At 37.7% G+C, this 19,343-nt stretch overlaps 1 protein-coding gene and 1 long non-coding RNA gene across 10 annotated transcripts in view; one reads left to right on the top strand and one right to left on the bottom strand.

The window, feature by feature from the left end:
- LOC112664495 (uncharacterized) overlaps positions 1–14,626 on the top strand; it is a 42,695-nt gene extending 28,069 nt beyond the window's left edge. For 2 of the 3 annotated variants that reach the window (XR_007403091.1, XR_007403092.1), the window contains 4 exons: positions 4,410–4,548; positions 6,036–6,140; positions 10,112–10,286; positions 13,338–14,626. This is a non-coding gene — a long non-coding RNA (uncharacterized LOC112664495). The remainder of the gene's footprint in view (positions 1–4,409; positions 4,549–6,035; positions 6,141–10,111; positions 10,287–13,337) is intronic. The other variant, XR_004805946.2, reaches the window with a different exon arrangement.
- Positions 1–19,343, bottom strand: part of ARHGEF33 (Rho guanine nucleotide exchange factor 33) — an 82,635-nt gene that overhangs the window by 48,155 nt on the left and 15,137 nt on the right. For all 7 annotated transcript variants that reach the window (XM_025454110.3, XM_049095781.1, XM_025454113.3 and 4 more), the window contains exons 3-4: positions 5,986–6,096; positions 4,354–4,403 (exon numbers count right to left, since the gene is read on the bottom strand). In XM_025454110.3, coding sequence (XP_025309895.1) covers positions 4,354–4,403; positions 5,986–6,010 — 75 coding nt within the window. In that variant the 5' untranslated portion in view covers positions 6,011–6,096. The remainder of the gene's footprint in view (positions 1–4,353; positions 4,404–5,985; positions 6,097–19,343) is intronic.

The following is a 19,343-nucleotide window of genomic DNA, read 5'->3' as shown; positions in this document are numbered from 1 at the left end:
GCAATAACTTAATACAAAAAGTGGGCAGCAAGTCGTTTTAACAGTCAAGAGTAAATTTCCCAAATCTACTCCTCTACACTCCCTGCAAAAGTTGACCCTTCATGACATTCTTGCAGGGCATTATTGAAGCTGGTATGAGGCTTGTTGTGCCAGTTTATCTTATTGATCCCTGGATGCACCACAGGCCTAGTAGAATTCATTTCTCTGGTATTGGAAGACATTCCTCAATGGCAAAAAGAGACTGAGGCTCAAACAGGACTTACAAATTGCAGAAAACTTTCAACGACAGTTTTAATGATGAAACCTATTACTGTAGGACTGGTTCCCATAGTTTTTTAGTTAGGAGTCGTTTTGGTACATAACTCTTTTTCTTAAATGATTTTCATTAGAGAGAAAAAGAAAAAAGAAAAAAGAACTTCAAATCTCCTTACTTTAATACAATTGCGAATGTTTTGGCATATTTCCTTCTGTTTTGTTCTGTGAAAGTAAGTGCAGACATTTATATAGTTGAAATCACACTACAGATTTATTTTGATTCTGCCCCCCTTTTTTGCAAAACACTCTTATAAACCCTTTTTCATAGACTTCAAAATTTTTTCTCTATTTTTAATGGTTGCTCAATATTCCAACCAATGGATGTGCCAGAGTTTATCCACTCATTCACTCTTCTTGGAAATTCATGTTGTTTATAATTTTTCAATATTATAAATAATGCTGATCTACAATACATTTTATTTAAATTTTTGTATGTATTTCAAATTATTTCCTTAGGATAAATTCCTAAATATGAAATTACTGTGCGTTTAAGGATGTTGGGTAGTATTTGATCCAAAGGGCTAAATTAGTGTATTTAGAAAAACAAAATGCATAGAATATAAGTAATATAAATGGAGGAAACTGCAATGTTTACATTCCTACAAGCGAGCCAAAAACACAGTTGGAATTCACATCATTAGGCGGGAGTTGAGCTAGGACCAAGATGGTGCAGTTGCCATATCTGTTGCCTTGATTGTTGCCCCCACCACCACTTCTCATGTTAATGGAATCTTATTTTAAAAATCCATGTGCAAAAGGAAGAAATCAGTCTGAAGCAACACAATCTGACTCTGGAGAAGAAACTGGGTGAACTTTGAGAAGCTTATGTACAGTGGACCAAGGATGAGAGAAAAGCAGGGTAGACTTGGATTCAAATAAAAGGGAAGATGAGCTAAGGCGCAATCAGTGTATCCACACACATTCACTAGTTCTAGTAATAATTCTCGAGTGGGAGATGGTAGTGTTCATTCTCCTATTGGCTTTTGTGACCCTATTTGAGTTAATGTACCTTATTCACCAAGGAGGTCAAATCCATCCAAAGAACAGGGAGCCAATTAGGGTTGTGAACATTTTAACACTTTTACTGTATTTTAACTAATACTTTTTGTAAAAGTTTCCACTAGGGGATCCCTGGGTGGCTCAGCGGTTTAGTGCCTGCCTTTGGCCCAGGGCATGATCCTGGAGTCCCGGAATCGAGTCCCACATCCGGCTCCCTGCATGGAGCCTGCTTCTCCCTCTGCCTGTGTCTCTGCCTCTCTCTCTCTCTGTGTTCTCATGAATGAATAAATAAAATCTTAAAGAAAAAAAGTTTCCACTAATTTACACACACTCATCGGAATTAAGTATTATTATTTCATTATTCACTAATCAGATTGTCATAAGCTTCAAAAGTCTCAATTTTCTCTCCTATTTATTAACTGTCTATAGTTCTACTTTGGTAAATTTTCTGTATTTTTTGCCTACACTCTACTGAGGTCTTAGAAGTGTCTTTTTTTACTGACTTGTATTAACTATTTGTATATCATTAAACCCTTGTGATATTTTTTGTAATAATTTTTCCATTTTGTTATAGGCCTTTGAATAGGTTGAAAATATATTTATATACATTGGGAAAATTTTTAATTGTGATGTGGGTGAAATCTCTAGGCCTTCCCTTTGTGATTTCTTCCAGTGCTTTTTCACTTAGAAAGATGTTTCACATGCAGAGACTAGATAAATATTCACTAATGCTAAATTTTTATGGTTTGATTTTTAGATTTCTAGCCCTTTAATCCATTTTTGAGTTTATTTTGATTTGGGTATGAAGTAAGGATCTCTTCTTTTATTTTTTTTCCTGAAGAAGAATCAGACAATTTTCCAAACATCATTTGACACCAGACTAAATGACTACATCATATCTCTTGGCTCAAAGCAATATACACATCTTGCAGATACTCATTCATTCATCCAACTAATATTTATTGAATATGTGTTATGTTCCAGGCACTGTACTTTATGCTGAGATTACAACAGAGAGCATGATGTACTAAATCCCTGCCCTTGGAGCTTACATTCTAGAGAAGGAGACAGACAATAAAAATAAATAAATTAACAAGATAATATTTACTATAATATCAGGTCGGGATCTATAAAATAGATGGAAAGTGACTAACACATCACATTTTGCTTCAGGTTTCATATTTTGCTCTCCCTTTTTGGTATAGGTTGTACTCTATTATAGTTAACCTCTCCCTGCTTCCCTCCTTCCTCTTCCTCTTCTTCTTTCTTTACTTCTCCTTCATCTTCTTTTGGTTAAATGTTGCTTGGAGTAAACAGACTGGGGCTTAGGAAGCATGCTTTTAAAACAAGGATGGGGTTATAATCACAGCATCACAGAGGTCATAGAGACCAACTTCACTTCCACTCTTCATTTGTTCCACTGTGAACAGATGTACTTGGATTTGTGATACAATAAGAGAATGAGGCCACCCCCCACTGCTGCTATATTTAGCCAACATTCAGGGAGTGACCTACATAAAGTCTATAATAGACTTTAAATCATGCCTAAGTTTAAAGACATACTCACAGTCATTCATATGCCATACACAAGTCAGATGTGAACAGAGAGGAGGTGGGCAAGGAAGGCATTTGGAGGTCATGGATAAGTGCAGCATCAAATCAGCACTGAGTGAAGACTCACTCTTACTTCCAGGCCTTTGTTCAAGCTGGTCCCTTTGCTTGAAACACCCTTCCCCATATCCACTTACCAAACGACCAATTTGTCCTTAAATGCCTGGTTCAAATCCTTCAGCCAATATTCATTCATCCCTCTGTTGTAATCCTTCCAACAGCCTACCTGTTTGAACTATTAATTGTATATGTTTTCCAGGTGGTGGACACTTAAAAATCAATTGCAAATATCTGTTGCATCTGTTATTTCTCATTAGGCCAAGCAGTTGGTTTTGTACACAGTAACTGCTCAATAAATACGTATTAAATTCAAATGAAGCTCTTTCCTCTACCCATTCCCACTGCTGGTTTTGGTCTAGGAGCAACATGATTACAAAAATGTTTTCATAATTCTGTGTTGGCTTGCCCTCATTGGCCCGCAGCAATGATCTATTGCATGATATATCTTGCAACTAGTTGTGAAAATATTCACTCTACTATCACTTAATCTCAACAAATCTAAATAATATTTCCCCTAAAACTCTCCACTCTTCTGGATTCCTGTAGCTCTTTACAGAAAACTACTCTTTATCCTAACGAAAGCTTAGAACTTTACAGCCAACTTTGAAGTCATCCTTTCTCCCAGCCCATCAAGCCCTGTTGTTTCTTTCTCCCTCCTCCTGCAATCCAGAGAACAGTGCCCTAACTCTAGAGAGGAGCATGAATTTCCCTAGCCAGAGCTGCTTTTATACTACAAATTACATCAGAATTAATTCCCATGATTTTTAAGGACAGAATTTTACTTCAAATTTACATTTAGAAGATAGAAGCCAAACAAATACTGTTTAGAAAGCCAAAGCAGCCCCATGTGATCCTTGTTGCAAATGTATTTCAAAATGTTTTGCAGAATATGTATCTTCCTTGTACATTATTTCCATTGTTTAAAAGGAGCTTAAAATTTTTTCTATCACCATATTTGAACATTTGCAGTGTTAACTCCCTTTCAGTCCTCAATTCTCCCTGTTAAAGTAGGAAACAAACAAACAAACAAAAACAGATCTTGCTCTCTCCTTCACTCTCGTCTCTCGTGGAGATGGCATTATACAATGTAATGGCCATAGTGTTGGTGGTGACAGGCTAGAAAAGCAAAGTGGACGTGGAAGTGATAGTGGTATAATTTATAACCTGGATAAGCTGTTCTTCACTAAACAGTTTTCTCAAAAGTGCAACATGAGTGGCACTCTCTCCCCTGACTATCTCAGAGTCCTGTTAAGTGAACAAACGCAGTGAGAGATGTGTAAGCACTTGCAAGTGCTAGAAAATTTTATACACAAATGACAGTCATCATCATCACACAAGGAGTGTTCAAAACAATCTAATTGTCTTTACCTGGTAAATCTGTGTGGAAGGATTATTCATTGGCATATGTTCATTCTCTCCTGTAGGAAGAAAGAGCTCTGTTCAATGAATATAACTCACTCTGTCCCTGGCCTCTTCACACACAGAGGAAAAGGGGACTTAGAGGATCTTAAATCTGTGACTGCATGACAAGAAACCAACAATATAAGAACAAAACATAAGCTGGTGAGGGTGGTTTCTATATTCACATCCTAATGACCTAACCATTTCTACCTGATATAACTCTTGTAGTGAAAAGCAAAACAAAACAAAACAAAGAAACGTGTTCTACCGCAGTGGGAAAGTTTCTCAACCGAACTGAATGATTAATCATCATTAATCAACCAGAAGGGAATGTGCATGAAGGGTTTCCTTCATGTTCGTGGGGCTGACAGCAGTTTACTTGAGGGGGTAGTTCTATAACCAGGAAGGCTACACAAGGCACCTGCCCCATCATCACTCTGCTGTTCTCAGGAAGCCTGCATAAAATGTCCTTGCCAAACTTCTAAGCTCTCGCCTCCTGTCACTGCCCAGATCAGCTAAGGTAATCTTACTGTCTTCCTGGGCAAGAGGGTTGGTAGAAGGGAATTGTCAATGGAAAGATTCTGGGAAGAATGCAGGCAAAAAGAAAATAATATTAGAAACACTAGAGATTGCAAAACACAGGGCAAAGACAAAGGAAGTAGTAGGTTTATAAAAACCACTACAAACTAGGGAGAAAGATGGTTGGCTTAGAGTGTACCTTTCAGAATCAGATTGGCTGACCATGAATACAAGACAATCCGTGTAAAACATGCAGCTCATCCATTTAGCTATATCTCCATTGTTGGAGAAATGGTCACATTGTATGAATCAAGCAATTTATAGATGAAAGTACTGGTTGCAAATGTTTGGTTACATGGACACGTATATTGTTCTCTAAGACATGCTGCATAGAAAACCCTTCCTTAGAGGAAACACCCTCAGTGTATTAAGTTCATAAATAATATATAACCTCAGCCCAGAACTTATACAGATAGAAGGCTGTTCCTCCAAAATCTGGATGGTTTGAAATAACCAAAACTCCCCACACAAGCTTGGGTAAAGATTACTTAGCTTATTTTACACTGTGTTCCAACAGCCTGGTATCATGGCAAGGACCAGAATGTGAGAACAGAGACCAGGCTCCCAGATCAAACTCTGACATTTTGTGATTGTAGCTTGACTTCTCTATGACTGTTTCCTTATCTGGAAATTGGAGGTGATAACAAACTATTTCCATATGGTTGATTCTATATGGCAAAGATGAAAAGAGAGAGCACTTATGTTTCTAGGCTAACCTAGAGGGTATTGGATGTTTCTTAGTTGAATCTGTATCTTTGCCTCATTCAGCAGGTTGTCCTGAAGCAAGTCCTAAAGTTATTGCCAAGAAAAATAAGATAACTACTCAGACCAAATTATATGTATAGCATTTCCTGTTTTTCTAGCACCAAGTTTGTGCTCTTCGTGGTCATTACACGATGATAAGGAAATGAGAATAGTCAAGGTAACATATTATCATGTTTTGATACAATGGCAAGAGAACACTGAAACCTACATTTCTTACATCCCAAAATATAAAGCAAGACATAGGAAAAATCTAACCTTGCTTTGTTTTTGTCTTTTCCATGGTGACTGTTGCTTCTTTCCTCCAGCTGATTCTTCAACATTACATCTTCATTGTCCCTGGATCAGGCCACCCCTTCTTCTCTGGACCTGTCAAATGAAATCAAGAAGGGATAGCAGGAAGAACTGGTGAAGTAACTGGACTTATTTTATGTGTTAACTTAAAATAATTGAAATGAACACAGCTATTAGAGGCAACTTGAGGTTTATGTAATTTCGGAAAAATATCAAGTTAATATTTAGTTTAAAAGTTAAAGGTGGATCGCCTGGGTGGCTCAGCAGTTGAGCATCTGCCTTCAGCTCAGGGCATGATCCTGGGGTCCCAAGATTGAGTCCCACATCAGGCTTCCTGTGTGGAGCCCGCTTCTCCCTCTGCCTGTGTCACTACCAATCTCTCTGTATCTCTCATGAATAAATACAATCTTAAAAAAAAAAAAGTTTAAGGTAAGGGATGCCTGGATGGTTCAGCAGTTGAGGATCCACCTTTGACTAGGATCGAGTCCCACATCAAGCTCCCTGCAGGGAGCCTGCTTCTCCCTATGGCTACATCTCTGCCTCTCTCTCTCTCTCTTTCATGAATAAATAAGTAAAAACTTCAAAGAAAAAGTTAAAGATAAGTATTTTGTAAATAAATATGAAATTTATTACTTAAAATTACGGTGGTTTTTAATATGCTACATTCTTTTTCCAATTAAATCCATTAGTTTAGACCCATTAATTTTATTAATAGGTTCTGGTTTAGGGAAATCGCCTTAAGTAGAAAAAACTTAAGCAAGTATGAAGGCAAATACATCTACTTCTATTTCATTACACAGTAAGTGCTTTGATGATGTCATTCCCACTTTCAGAGTCCGGTAGGCCACTTTAGACACAGGAGGTGTTATCAAATGTGGCCTAGTTGTAGTGACCATTAGATATGAAGCTGCAAGTTCAGAATGCAATCTAATGAACAAATGTAACTGTCAGTATTGTAGACGTTGGCCCTCCTTTTGGCCATCTAGAATTTTAACCCCTTCCAATGATGGGGGAATCCTCCCATCTTATGAAGTTTGATTAAACCTCTTGCTCTAGAGGCTGTAAGTGGCATGTTCTAGCCTTTCTTGCAGCTTATGCATAAGAGCCACATGACCTAGGATATGCCACGCAGATTTACTCACTCCAGTTGACACTGGAAGTTGCAGAAGGATTTCCTAGGACAGATATATTGGACATACTTAGTACTTTCTAAGAAACAGTTCCTAAAACAGCAGTGGCAGCAAGGGTGGTAGTGGTGACCATGATGTGGTACAGAGCTTAGGTAACTCCAAGTGCTGCTTGTGGTGCTTTCCTCACCAGAACAGCTGTACTCTATGATTTGGGGCATTGTTGCTGGCTGCATAATCCCAGTCTTGTTCCCCAGTCTCCCAGGAATTCTATGAGCTGCCTTTCAACAAACTCCTTTGCTGCTGAAATCAGCCAGAGCTCTTTTTTGTTGGATGCAACTAAGAATCCTGATTGAAACTATCAAAATATATTAACACTATCCAAGACTGAGAAAACACAGTAAAAAATTTGTTCATTGGCCTACAAAGGACATATCTAATCTATAGTGACAAAATGCAGATCAGTAATTATGTAGGGTAGGAGGTGAGGCTTAACTGGGTAGAGGCACAAGGAACTTTTTAGAGTGATAGAAATGTTCTATTGCTTAATTGTGATAGTAGTTATACAGGTGCATAAGTTTGCCAAAATTCATAAAATGTATGTTTTAATGGAATGCATTTTATTTGCTACATGTTATACCTCAAGAAATCAGAATTAAAACTTTTCATTCAGGAGTTTCTGGGTGGTACAGTCACTTAAGCATCCAACTCTTGGTTTCAAGTCAGGTCATGATCTCAGGGTCATGAGATGGAGCCTGCAGTCAGCTCCACAGTCAGTGTAGAGTCTACTTGAGATTTTCTCTCCCTCTCCCTCTGCCCCTCCTACTCATACTGTCTCTCTCTCAAATAAATAAATCTTTTTAAAAAACAAAAACAACCTTTCATTCATATATTGAAGTCTGTAAAGCAAAATAATAACTTGGCAGGGGCAAAAGGGTAAACGTTAATGAAAAAGCATTTTATCAACAGCTATATAATTATAAATGAGGGATATCAAGAAAGTCAATACTATATAGTCTTTGGAATCTTGTACATTTTTCAAGTGAGCATGAAAGTTACATCAAGGTTGGGCATTTTCTCTAGTTATCTGAATATCTTTTAGAGCTGATTTAAGTATTGCTCAGAGGAAAACTTTCTTCTCCTTAGCAATTGTTCATTTGTTTGATATCTAATGCATTCTATGATGTATGCAAATTAAATCACAGAATGTTAGAGCCAAAGGCCATGAGAAAATTATTTCATCCAGCTTCTTCATTTATAGGCTCAGCTGAGGCCTGGGGAGGGGAAGAAAATGACCTGCTCAAAGCCTCACAGCTTTGAAAATTACTGTTAGAAGTGATGTCTATTACTGTTTAGAGGAGAAAAAAATCTTGAAATATTGAAAGCCATATTTTTATGGATAATTATTTCCTAGGGATTTAGTTATCTAATCTACAACTAATTAAAAACAAACTGAAAATATCTCTTATATGTCATAAATAATATGTAAATTTACACATTTTCAGAGTTAGGACATCATCAAGCTCACCTATCTACCTATGGTGATTGATTTCAAGACATGATAAAATGTGTGTGGTTAGTAGAAAGTAAATTAGAATTTTTATTTTATTTATTTATATACAAAACCAACAAAACTACAATGGAAAAAATTTAGAAAATATAGAGGAAAAAACCAACTATAATGCCTCTACTTAAACAACCGCGATAATCATTTAGCTGTATTGCCTGCCAATCTTTCTTCTCTTGAATGTTTTACATGATTGGTTGGACCTACTTGCATCACTATTGCATTACCTACATTATACCATGTTTTACTTTCTTTTTATTTTATTTTTTTATTTTTTTAAAGACTTTATTTATTCATGAGTGACAGAGAGAGACACACAGAGAGAGGCAGAGACACAGGCAGAGGGAAAAAGCAGGCTCCATGCAGGGAGCCTGACACGGGACTCGATCCTAGTCTCCAGGATCACACCCTGGGCCAAACGAAGGCGCTCGACCGCTGAGCCACCCAGGAGTCCCTTTACTTTCTTTTTAAAAATTAGATTCTTGGCGATCCCTGGGTGGCTCAGTGGTCTAGCGCCTGCCTTTGGCTCAGGGCATGATGCTGGAGTCCGGGCATCGAGTCCCGCGTCAGGCTCCCTTCATGGAGCCTGCTTCTCCTTCTGCCTGTGTCTCTGCCTTTCTCTATGTGTCTTTCATGAATAAATAAATAAATAAATAAATAAATAAATAAATAAAATCTTTTTTAAAAAATTGGATTCTTGGGACACCTGGGTGGTTCAGTGGTTGAGCATCTGCTTGAATTCAGCTCACCTCATGATCCCGGGGTCCTGGAATCGAGTCCTGAAACAGTCCCCCTGCAGGGAGCCTGCTTCTCCTTCTGCCTATGTCTCTCTGCCTTTCTCTGTGTATCTCTCATGAATAAATAAATTAAATCTTTTTAAAAAAATCCCCTTTACAAAAATATTGGATCCTTGTTACTCATTTTTTTTTTTAAGATTTTACTTATTTATTCATGAGAGACAGAGAGAGAGAGAGAGAGAGAGGTGGAGAAGCAGGCTCCATGCAGGGAGCCCGACGTGGGACTCGATCCCGGGTCTCCAGGATCACGCCCTGGGCTGAAGGCGGCGCTAAACCGCTGAGCCCCCCGGGCTGCCCACTCATGTTCTTATTGTGGCCATTTGAGCAGAGAGGAGGAGTGTTCCTCCCCAGTCCCATCCATGTTAGCAGTTTGCTAGTGTTCTTCCATTCCTTTCTCCATTCTCATATAATTGTATACACACACACATACACAGAACATACAAGTTATCATAGGTCCAAACTAGACCTCCCTGCATCTTATTTCTTTCACTTAATAATACATCGTGGCAATCTTTCCAAGTTAATTGGTGTAGATCCAATAAATTATTTTTATTTATTTTTATTCATTTTTTAAGATTATATTTATTTATTCATGACAGAGACAGAGAGGCAGAGACACAGGCAGAGGGAGAAGCAGGCTCCACTCAGGGAGCCCGACGCGGGACTCGATCCTGGGACCCCAGGATCACACCCTGGGCCGAAGGCAAGCACCAAACCACTGAGCCACCCAGGGATCCCCAATAAATTATTTTTAATGGCTGTCTAGTATCTGAGGTACGGATGACCTATGTTAATCATTTCTGTATTGGCGTACATTCCCTCTATTTCCATTACTTTGCCACTGCAAACAATCCTATAACAACTTGGTACATAGAGCCTTACTCATTGGTGCTTTTAATTATGTGTGGTTTTAACAGATACAACTAGGCTGTTTCACAAAAGGACTGTAATTATTCTCATTTCCCCCAAGAATATTGCACGAGTACCTCTCCTGTATCCCAGCCTATAGTGGATATTAACACTTTTTACTTCTTGCCAGTTAGGTGAGTGACAAGTGATAGCTCATTGCTATTTTTGCTGATTACTACTGCTACTGAGCATCTCTACATATACTTACTGTACATTTAGAAATGCTGTTTTGGGATTACCTATTCCTCTGTTTTGCATATTTTTCCATTGGGTTATCTATCTTCTCCTTATCAATCAGTAAGAGTTTTCATATAATACAGGTTAGATTTTTATTTGTTGTGTGAATTTTGAATATTTTTCCCATCTATTTTTTTTTGGTCTTCTGACTTTATGGTCATTTTGGCTACTGAAATATTTTTCAATTTATGAAATCAAATAGGTATTTTTCCCTTTTTACTTCTAGATTTCTTGCACTGCTTTAAAAGCTCTCTGAAGCTCCAATGTTTTATATCCATGTTTCCCTAAATTTTCTCCTAAAGCATTCATTATTTTTAAGTGTTTAATTCATTTGGAACTTGTTATTATATGAAGTGTGAGGGCATGTTCAATCTTCTTTATCTTCCAGATGGATAGCCATTTGTACCTGCACCAGTCATTGCATAGCCATCCTTTTCCTTCACAGAACTGAACATTATTTTTGTTACACATTAAATTCTCATATACACAGAGACCTTTTGTGGGCCCTCTATTCCATTCCGATCTCTCTATGTCTATTCCCAAACCACAAATTATAGGTGTTCTCTGATATTTTAAAGATATTTGGTAAGGCGAGTCAACTATTATTTTTTATAATTTGTTTTATCTGATATTTATTTTACCATATGAATAAATGAACTCCAAGATTATTTTACCCATTACAAAAAAGATTGGGATTCTCACTGAAATTACATTAGATTTATATATTAATTTGGAACAACTGATCTTTTTTTACATCAGATCTTGTCATCCAAGAGCATGTATGTTTTTTCCATTTGACTGGATCTTGCTTAAGGTCTTTTGATCAGGAATGCCTGGGTAGCTCAGTGGTTGAGCGCCTCCCTTTGGCCCAGGGTGTGATCCTGGAATCCCGGAATCAAGCCCACATCCGGCTCCCTGCGTGGAGCCTGCTTCTCCCTCTGCCTGTGTCTCTCATGAATAAATAAATTAAATCTTTAATTTAAAAAAAAAGTCTTTTGATCAGATTTTATTGTTTTCTTCTTAAAGATCCTGTACCATTCCTGTGAAATTTATTCTTCAGCGTTTTATAATTTTTATTGCTATTGTGAATGGCATTTTTCCAATTCCATTGCTAGCTGGTTTTTGTATCCTCTATTTTTTTTAAAGATTTTATTTATTCATTCATCTGCCCTGTATCCTCTATCTTTTTTATATTTATTTTACATTTGGCCACCTTAGTAAATTCCTTTATTAATTACAAAAGATTTCTAAATGAGTATTTTTGGGGACACCTGGGTGGCTCAGTCATTTAAGTGTCCGACTCTTGATCTCACCTCAGGTCTTGATCTTAGGATTGTGAGTTAAAACCCAGAGTGGAGCCCTCTTTAAAAAATAAAATAAATAGGGATCCCTGGGTGGCGCAGCAGTTTGGCGCCTGCCTTTGGCCCAGGGCACGATCCTGGAGATCCGGGATCAAATCCCGCGTTGGGCTCCCGGTGCATGGAGCCTGCTTCTCCCTCTGCCTGTGTCTCTGCCCCTCTCTCTCTCACTGTGTGCCTATCATGAATAAATAAAAATTTAAAAAAAAAAATAAATAAATAAATAAATAAAATAAAATAAATAAATGAGTATTTCTTGAGCTTCCTAGGTAATTTTTTTAAGTTTATTTTATTTTATTTTTTAAATAATCTCTACCCCAAGCCTGGGTTAAGCTCAAGCCCAGAACCCCGAGATCAAGAGTCACACACTCTTCTGACTGAGCCAGCCAGGTTCCTCCTTTCTAGGTGATTTTTATCCTTATTTTCAAATATTTATACTGGCTATTTCGCTGTCACCATTGTATTTGTTAGAGCTTCCAGTATAGTGTTTAATAATAATGGTAATAGTGGACATCATTATCCATTTTCTGATTTTAATGTAAATGGCTTTAAGCATGATACTTGCTCTTTTTGGCAAATAATCTTTATCATATTTAAGTAATTTCTTTTTAGTTCTATTTTACTAAAATTTCTTATTAGGAATGTGTATTATATTTTATTGGTCCTCTCAGTAGCTGTTGATAGAATTACTTCTTAAAAATTTAGTATTATAATGAATTATGCTGATTCCTTGATGTTGAGTCATCCTTACATTCTATAATATTTGCTTGGTCATCTCTTTTGATATACTGCTGGATTCTATTTGTTAATATTTAGACAATTTGCATCTATATTCATGAGTGATTTTGATCTGTGGAAGATTTATGTTTTTTATCTTTTACTCTTTTTTGGCATTAAGGTTATGCTAGCTTCCTAAAATGAACTAGAAAGTTTTCAATCTTTTCCTATAATTTACAAAAAATTCAATTAAATTGGAATTATCTGTCTTTAAAAGATAATAGAGCATAGCTATGAAATCATTTGGACCTAGTGCTTTTTAAGAAAAGGTAGACAGATTGGGCAGCTGAGTGGCTCAGTCATTGAGCATCTGCCTTTGGCCTCAGGTGGTAATCTGGAGGTTCTGGGATCAAGTCCCACATCAGGCTCCCCGCAGAGAGCCTGCTTCTCCTTCTGCCTATGTCTCTGCCTCTCTCTCTGTGTCTCTCATAAATATATAAATAAATAATATATTTTTAAAAAGTAGACATATCTTTAAACCTTTTTCAGTTTTCTCAAAGGTAATCTCAATTTTTCTACTTAATTCTGTAATTTGTTTTCCTAGGAAACCATATATTTCCTTAAGTTTGTCAATGAATCCATTGATAGAGTTTAAGCATCTTTCCATGTATATAAAGAATGGTGGAGAATCATGAAATGGGCAAAAGACATGAACAGAAATCTCACAGAGGAAGACATAGACATGGCCAACATGCACATGAGAAAATGCTCTGCATCACTTGCCATCAGGGAAATACAAATCAAAACCACAATGAGATACCACCTCACACCAGTGAGAAAGGGGAAAATTAACAAGGCAGGAAACAACAAATGTTGGAGAGGATGTGGAGAAAAGGGAACCCTCATACACTGTTGGTGGGAATGTGAACTGGTGCAGCCACTCTGGAAAACTGTGTGGAGGTTCCTCAAACAGTTAAAAATATACCTGCCCTACGACCCAGCAATTGCACTGCTGGGGATTTACCCCAAAGATACAGATGCAGTGAAACGCCGGGACACCTGCACCCCGATGTTTATAGCAGCAATGGCCACGATAGCCAAACTGTGGAAGGAGCCTCGGTGTCCAACGAAAGATGAATGGATAAAGAAGATGTGGTTTATGTATACAATGGAATATTACTCAGCTATTAGAAATGACAAATACCCACCATTTGCTTCAACGTGGATGGAACTGGAGGGTATTATGCTGAGTGAAGTAAGTCAGTCGGAGAAGGACAAACATTATATGTTCTCATTCATTTGGGGAATATAAATAATAGTGAAAGGAAATATAAGGGAAGGGGGAAGAAATGTGTGGGAAATATCAGAAAGGGAGACAGAACATAAAGACTCCTAACTCTGGGAAACGAACTAGGGGTGTTGGAAGGGGAGGAGGGCGGGGGGTGGGAGTGAATGGGTGACGGGCACTGGGGGTTATTCTGTATTTTAGTAAATTGAACACCAATGAACTCAAAAAAAAAAAAAAGAATGGTGGAGAGAGAAATCATATTTATTGAACAGCTGCTATGTGCCAAACACTATTGCTTCATATTTATTTATATTATCACATTTAATTTAATCCTCATATTGGTTCTGTTGAGCATGCATCATTATCCTCATTTTATAATGAGAATATTGAGGGTTGGGAAAATGAAGTGATAATATACCCAGGATCATGGATAAAAAATGGCAGAGGGAGTCTGAATTAGAACTCAGGTCTCTGTGATTTCAGAAGGCTGTTTTGTATCTTTCTCCAAATAGTTACACAACCATTATTTTTGTTACTGAAAAATAATTGAGGAAATGTGTCATTGTTTTCTTTCCTTCCCCCAATTATTCAACATTAGGACAGTTTTCTTCTTTTCACTATAATAAATAAACATTAAAAGAAATATAGCTTTTTTTTCTTTTCATATTTAAGACAGTTTTTCCTTAGGCAAGGTTTCCAGAAGAGAATTACTAGTGCAAATATTATGATCATATAAATGAGTAACATACATTGAAAGGCACATCTTAAAAGGGACAATAACAAGATTACATGGAAAAGTTGTATGACTTTTTCTGGAAAAAGCCTTACTACATTCTAACATTCCCTTTGAGATCTTAGTCTTTTCTTCATTTTCTGTAGGAATCCCTCACACTCTGAGCCTATTCTCTATCTGTCCTTCATTGTGCTGGAATCACTGCCTACCTTTGAATAACTAGCAGATGCTTTCCTCTCACCAAGTTAACATGGCTTCTACTCCTCCTCAGTCTTCCTCCTATATTTCCATCTCTACAATAGCAGTCCTGGGCTCTAAACACACCCATGTGGGATTTGGCAGACCCTTGGAAAACACTGTTAAGTTTTTAGGAAAAGCCTGTTAGTTACTAAACCATGGCTGATTGTTATATAGAGCAATGGTTTTCTGTATATTCTTTGAAGCCTGTGGGCTTTTTTGAACCTGCCATGAAACAAGGAGAAAGCCACCAAGCTGTGGGCACCTGGACCCCCCCTTTCCATCCCTTTCAACCAGAGTCTCCCTGTTCTTGTCTGATTAACAAACTGCAGCTTTTGGGGAAGGGTTTCCTTTTAAATTGATTGCTGCTGCTTAAAGACAAAGGTTCTAAAATTACTGCAATAAAATTATTGCAATAGAGAAATAGGAATTAACCCAAGAAGTGATAGCCAGACTTTTTATGAAATTAATTCAAATAATAAAGTTAATAATATTAATAAAGTTAATAGAAGCCTAAAGAATACCAAAAAAGATCTCCTGACCCTCCCCCAGACTGACCTAGAATGCATACCGCACACACACAAACACGCATAAGACCACAAAAACTTAGGATTGTCTTATTACTTTCCAATTACTGCTGTGACAGAAAAAGAAAGTTTGGCACTTTGGGGAATTGGAATTAATTGAAAGCAGAATTGAGTTAATTTCCATTTCGGTGTCCTTTATTGAATGGGTCTTTAGTGCACATTTCTAATTAGTAGAATGAGAACTTTTTATGTTGGGGGGAGGGTGATGAGGAAATATTCTACCCTGAAACTAAAGTAATTCATCAGGAAAAATCCTGCAAACATTTTCAGGGAGGAAAATCTGTATGATCTTTGTGATCTGTCTGATCTTAGAAGAATGCTTTAAAAATTATGGAAGGGGTTGTTTGATTTCTTCTCTAACTTGGAAGTGACATAGGTTTCACGATATGACATATTTCATGACCTTGTTTGTATATATGTCATAGTTTGTACTTTCTCCGATGCTGTCTTACTAGATCATTACTTGATCCCTTACTTCATCCCTCTGCAAGGCACTGTTACCATCTAGGTTATATGGAAGGAGACTGAAGTTCTGAACAATTAAGTATTTACTCAAAGTTACTTAAGAAGTAGCTCTAAGTGAGACCATTACTCTATTAGCTTAGATCTTTAAATAAACCACTTCATGCCACAGGATTTCAAAGCACTATAATATAAGGAAACACTTTTACTGTCATTAATGATGTGTTCCTTCCTATGTGGGCTCTGAGAGCCATCTGAACAAACAGGTTGAATGGATTGGTAAAAGGAGAAAAGTTCTGACAGGTCTGATGAGACAGAGGGAGATTGAGAGAGAGAGAATAGAAAAAAAGAGGGATATAACCACCAATTCAGAGGCTATGAAATATTACTTTAAAAATTTTATGTGTCATTTATTGCCAATAATTTTTAAAGCTAGATGAAATGGACAATTTTCTAGGAAAACATAAATTGCTGAGCTTTGTTTTAAAAACCGTATAAAGCCAGGGTCACCTGAGTGACTCAATTGGTTAAGCATCTGCCTTCAGCTCAGGTCGTGATCCCACATTGGACTCCCTGCTCAGCGGTGAGCCTGCTTCTCCGTCTCCCTCTACCTGCCACTCCCCCTGCTTGTGCTCTCTCTCTCTCTCAAATAAATAAAATCTTTTTAAAATTTTTTAAAAAATAAAAACCATAAAGTCAACAACAACTGTCTAGAGAAGATATTGAAAGAGGGATGTCAAATATCTACTTCTCAAATAAGAAATAACCTAGGATAATATCACAGGAAATTTCTGAAAATAGCAGTGACTATTATTTAATCTGTACCAGAGAATAGTACATATGTAAATCACTATTTCCATCCTATGAGGTTCTGATCCTGAATCTACTCTAGAATAGCCTAAATAAATAAATATACAAATATTCTGAATAAAATATCAGAAAGCAAAAATACAATAACATGAATTTATTCTAGAGCACAAAAATGGCTGGATGCTTATAAATCTATTAATATAATTTATTAATCAACATAATGAAAGAAAACAAAGAACATGACATGACCCTTAGAAGCAAAATGATAGGGAGATAAAATAAATTTCACAATATATAGGCATGGATGCAAGTATTTAAAACAAGGATACCCCATGATAGTGTTATTTTTTTATTCCTGCTTCTAAAAATATAGATAACCAAATCATTCTTGAATATATAACAGCTTATGGTGACAAAAGCAATACATTAAAGAATTAAAATATAGGGCCAGACAGCCCCCCAATTAAGCAGTCTTATTTTGAAAATGGTCCTTGGTCCTCAAGTCAGACTCTTAATTGATTTTTTCCCATATGTGGGTGTTGCTAGAAACAGGGCAGCCCCTGCCAACTGAACCAGGTCACAAAGCCATCATCATAGCGTTGGTTAACTGTCTGAATGCTAATCGCCTCACCAGACTGAGCAACATGGGAGCAGAGTGGGGTTTATTTGTCTTTGTGTCCCCAGCTCTTTGTGACATTCTGAGTTTGTCATCAACAAATACTTGTGGAATTGAATTGAATTCCCATCCAGTACTACAAGAGAAACGTGCCTTCTAACACATGGTGCTTCACATAGGCAAAAAACAATTACTGGTAAATAGAAAGAGTTTAGCCTGGAGGTGGTTTTTGTGAGGGGGGAAAAAACCCATCAAGCAAAGTTTTAGTAGCAGAAATATATCCCCTGTGCCCACCATGGGGCTTAAAGATCCTGCAATCTCCTAAGGAGAGGTCCCACACTAAAACTAAGTACCACTGATCCTTCACTATTGCCAGCAATCCGAGAGCTCCCAAAGCCAGTGAGAAAAGGAGCAACAAGTGGGCAACCCTGTATCTCAGGAGCACATAGAGGTTCTTTACATCAGAATACAGAGTAACACGGGACACCTGGGTGGCTCAGCGGTTGAGCATCTGCCTTCGGCTCGGGGCGTGATCCTGGGATCCAGGATCGAGTCCTACATTGGGCTCCCTGCCTCTGTCTGTGTGGAGCCTGCCTCTGTCTCTGCCTCTGTGTCTCTCATGAAAAAATAAATAAATTAAAAAAAATACAGAAAAACAGAGATCTTTCTACTTCTACTCCACAGGCATATTCATGTTTATTTGTTTGTTTACATAATATCAGCCAGGATAGAGAAATTTGGTTGAGTTGCTTGCTATATGTCAACATCAATCGGAAAAAAAAAAAAAAAAAAAAAACACCAGTATGCTATCACACACACAAAAAAACAACCCAATGGTTAGAGATAATTATTTTAAAAATTAAAGTCAAAATTTAATTTATCATGTCATTTGAGACATCAAAACATATCACCAGTTTCAGAGCCTATTACTTCCAAGGGGTCTTCTGACTCATTTTATTGTCTGGCATACATAAATGTGCCAGAACCCAATTTTGTGAACCTAAATGCTATAGCATGGGTCTAGTCAGGAAGATGTGCTCGCTCTCTTTTCTTATCCTGGTTCTACTAATTTAATTTCAACCTTTCAAACAGGTTCTCTCTCTGGATTCATCTGAGCTGAAGTTAAGAGCTTCTCCAAGACACTCTCCAAGAGGTGGAGAGCCCAGTGTTGCCCCAGTGCAAGGTAATACCTACTTCAAAGGAAGATGAAGTTACTGTCACTGTATTTTCACCAGGCTGGTCCTGAGTGGAGAAGCAGGAAGACAGTGAAGGGCAAGAAAGGCTCCTAAGAGAACCGTGGAGAAAGAGCCCTGAGCTTCAGCCCTAGGGATGACCCTAATTAGCAGAGGGGTCTATCAAAGTGGCAAACCTTAACTAGTCCTCAGGAAGTATGCTTCCCACTAAGGCAGAGGCAGCAGCAAGCCTCAGAAGAGCTGGATCATGTGGCTGAGTTAGTAGTACCTTGTGAAATAGATCATCAGTCACTAAAGCCTTTTTTAGGTGAGAGGGGAAACCAGGTTACTGCTGCCTCTCCTGGGGGACATTTCATAGTTCAGATAAAATGACATCCAATTTGGATCTGCCTTTGGCGCTTTCAGAACTGCTAGAAAGGAGAATAGTGTAAAATCCAATCCTCAGAATAACTGTAATTTCTCATTACCTCCCAGTGAACGAAGACTCCAGGAGTTGGAAATCACAGACAAACTCTGCAAATCTAAAACCTCAGTTAGAAGAATAGCCCCACAGCTCATGCAGTGTTGACAGGGGTCAGCAATGTTCTCAGGCCACTAAGAAGCTACAACATTCTCCTTGCAGAACTGGTCTACCTACAAGCTGTATGCATTTGCACCTGAGGATCTCAATTCCTGCAGGTCCCC

This window comes from Canis lupus, chromosome 17 (genome assembly GCF_003254725.2).
Source record: "Canis lupus dingo isolate Sandy chromosome 17, ASM325472v2, whole genome shotgun sequence".
NCBI classification, from domain to species: domain Eukaryota; kingdom Metazoa; phylum Chordata; class Mammalia; order Carnivora; family Canidae; genus Canis; species Canis lupus.
This window is presented reverse-complemented; position numbering and strand designations above follow the sequence as displayed.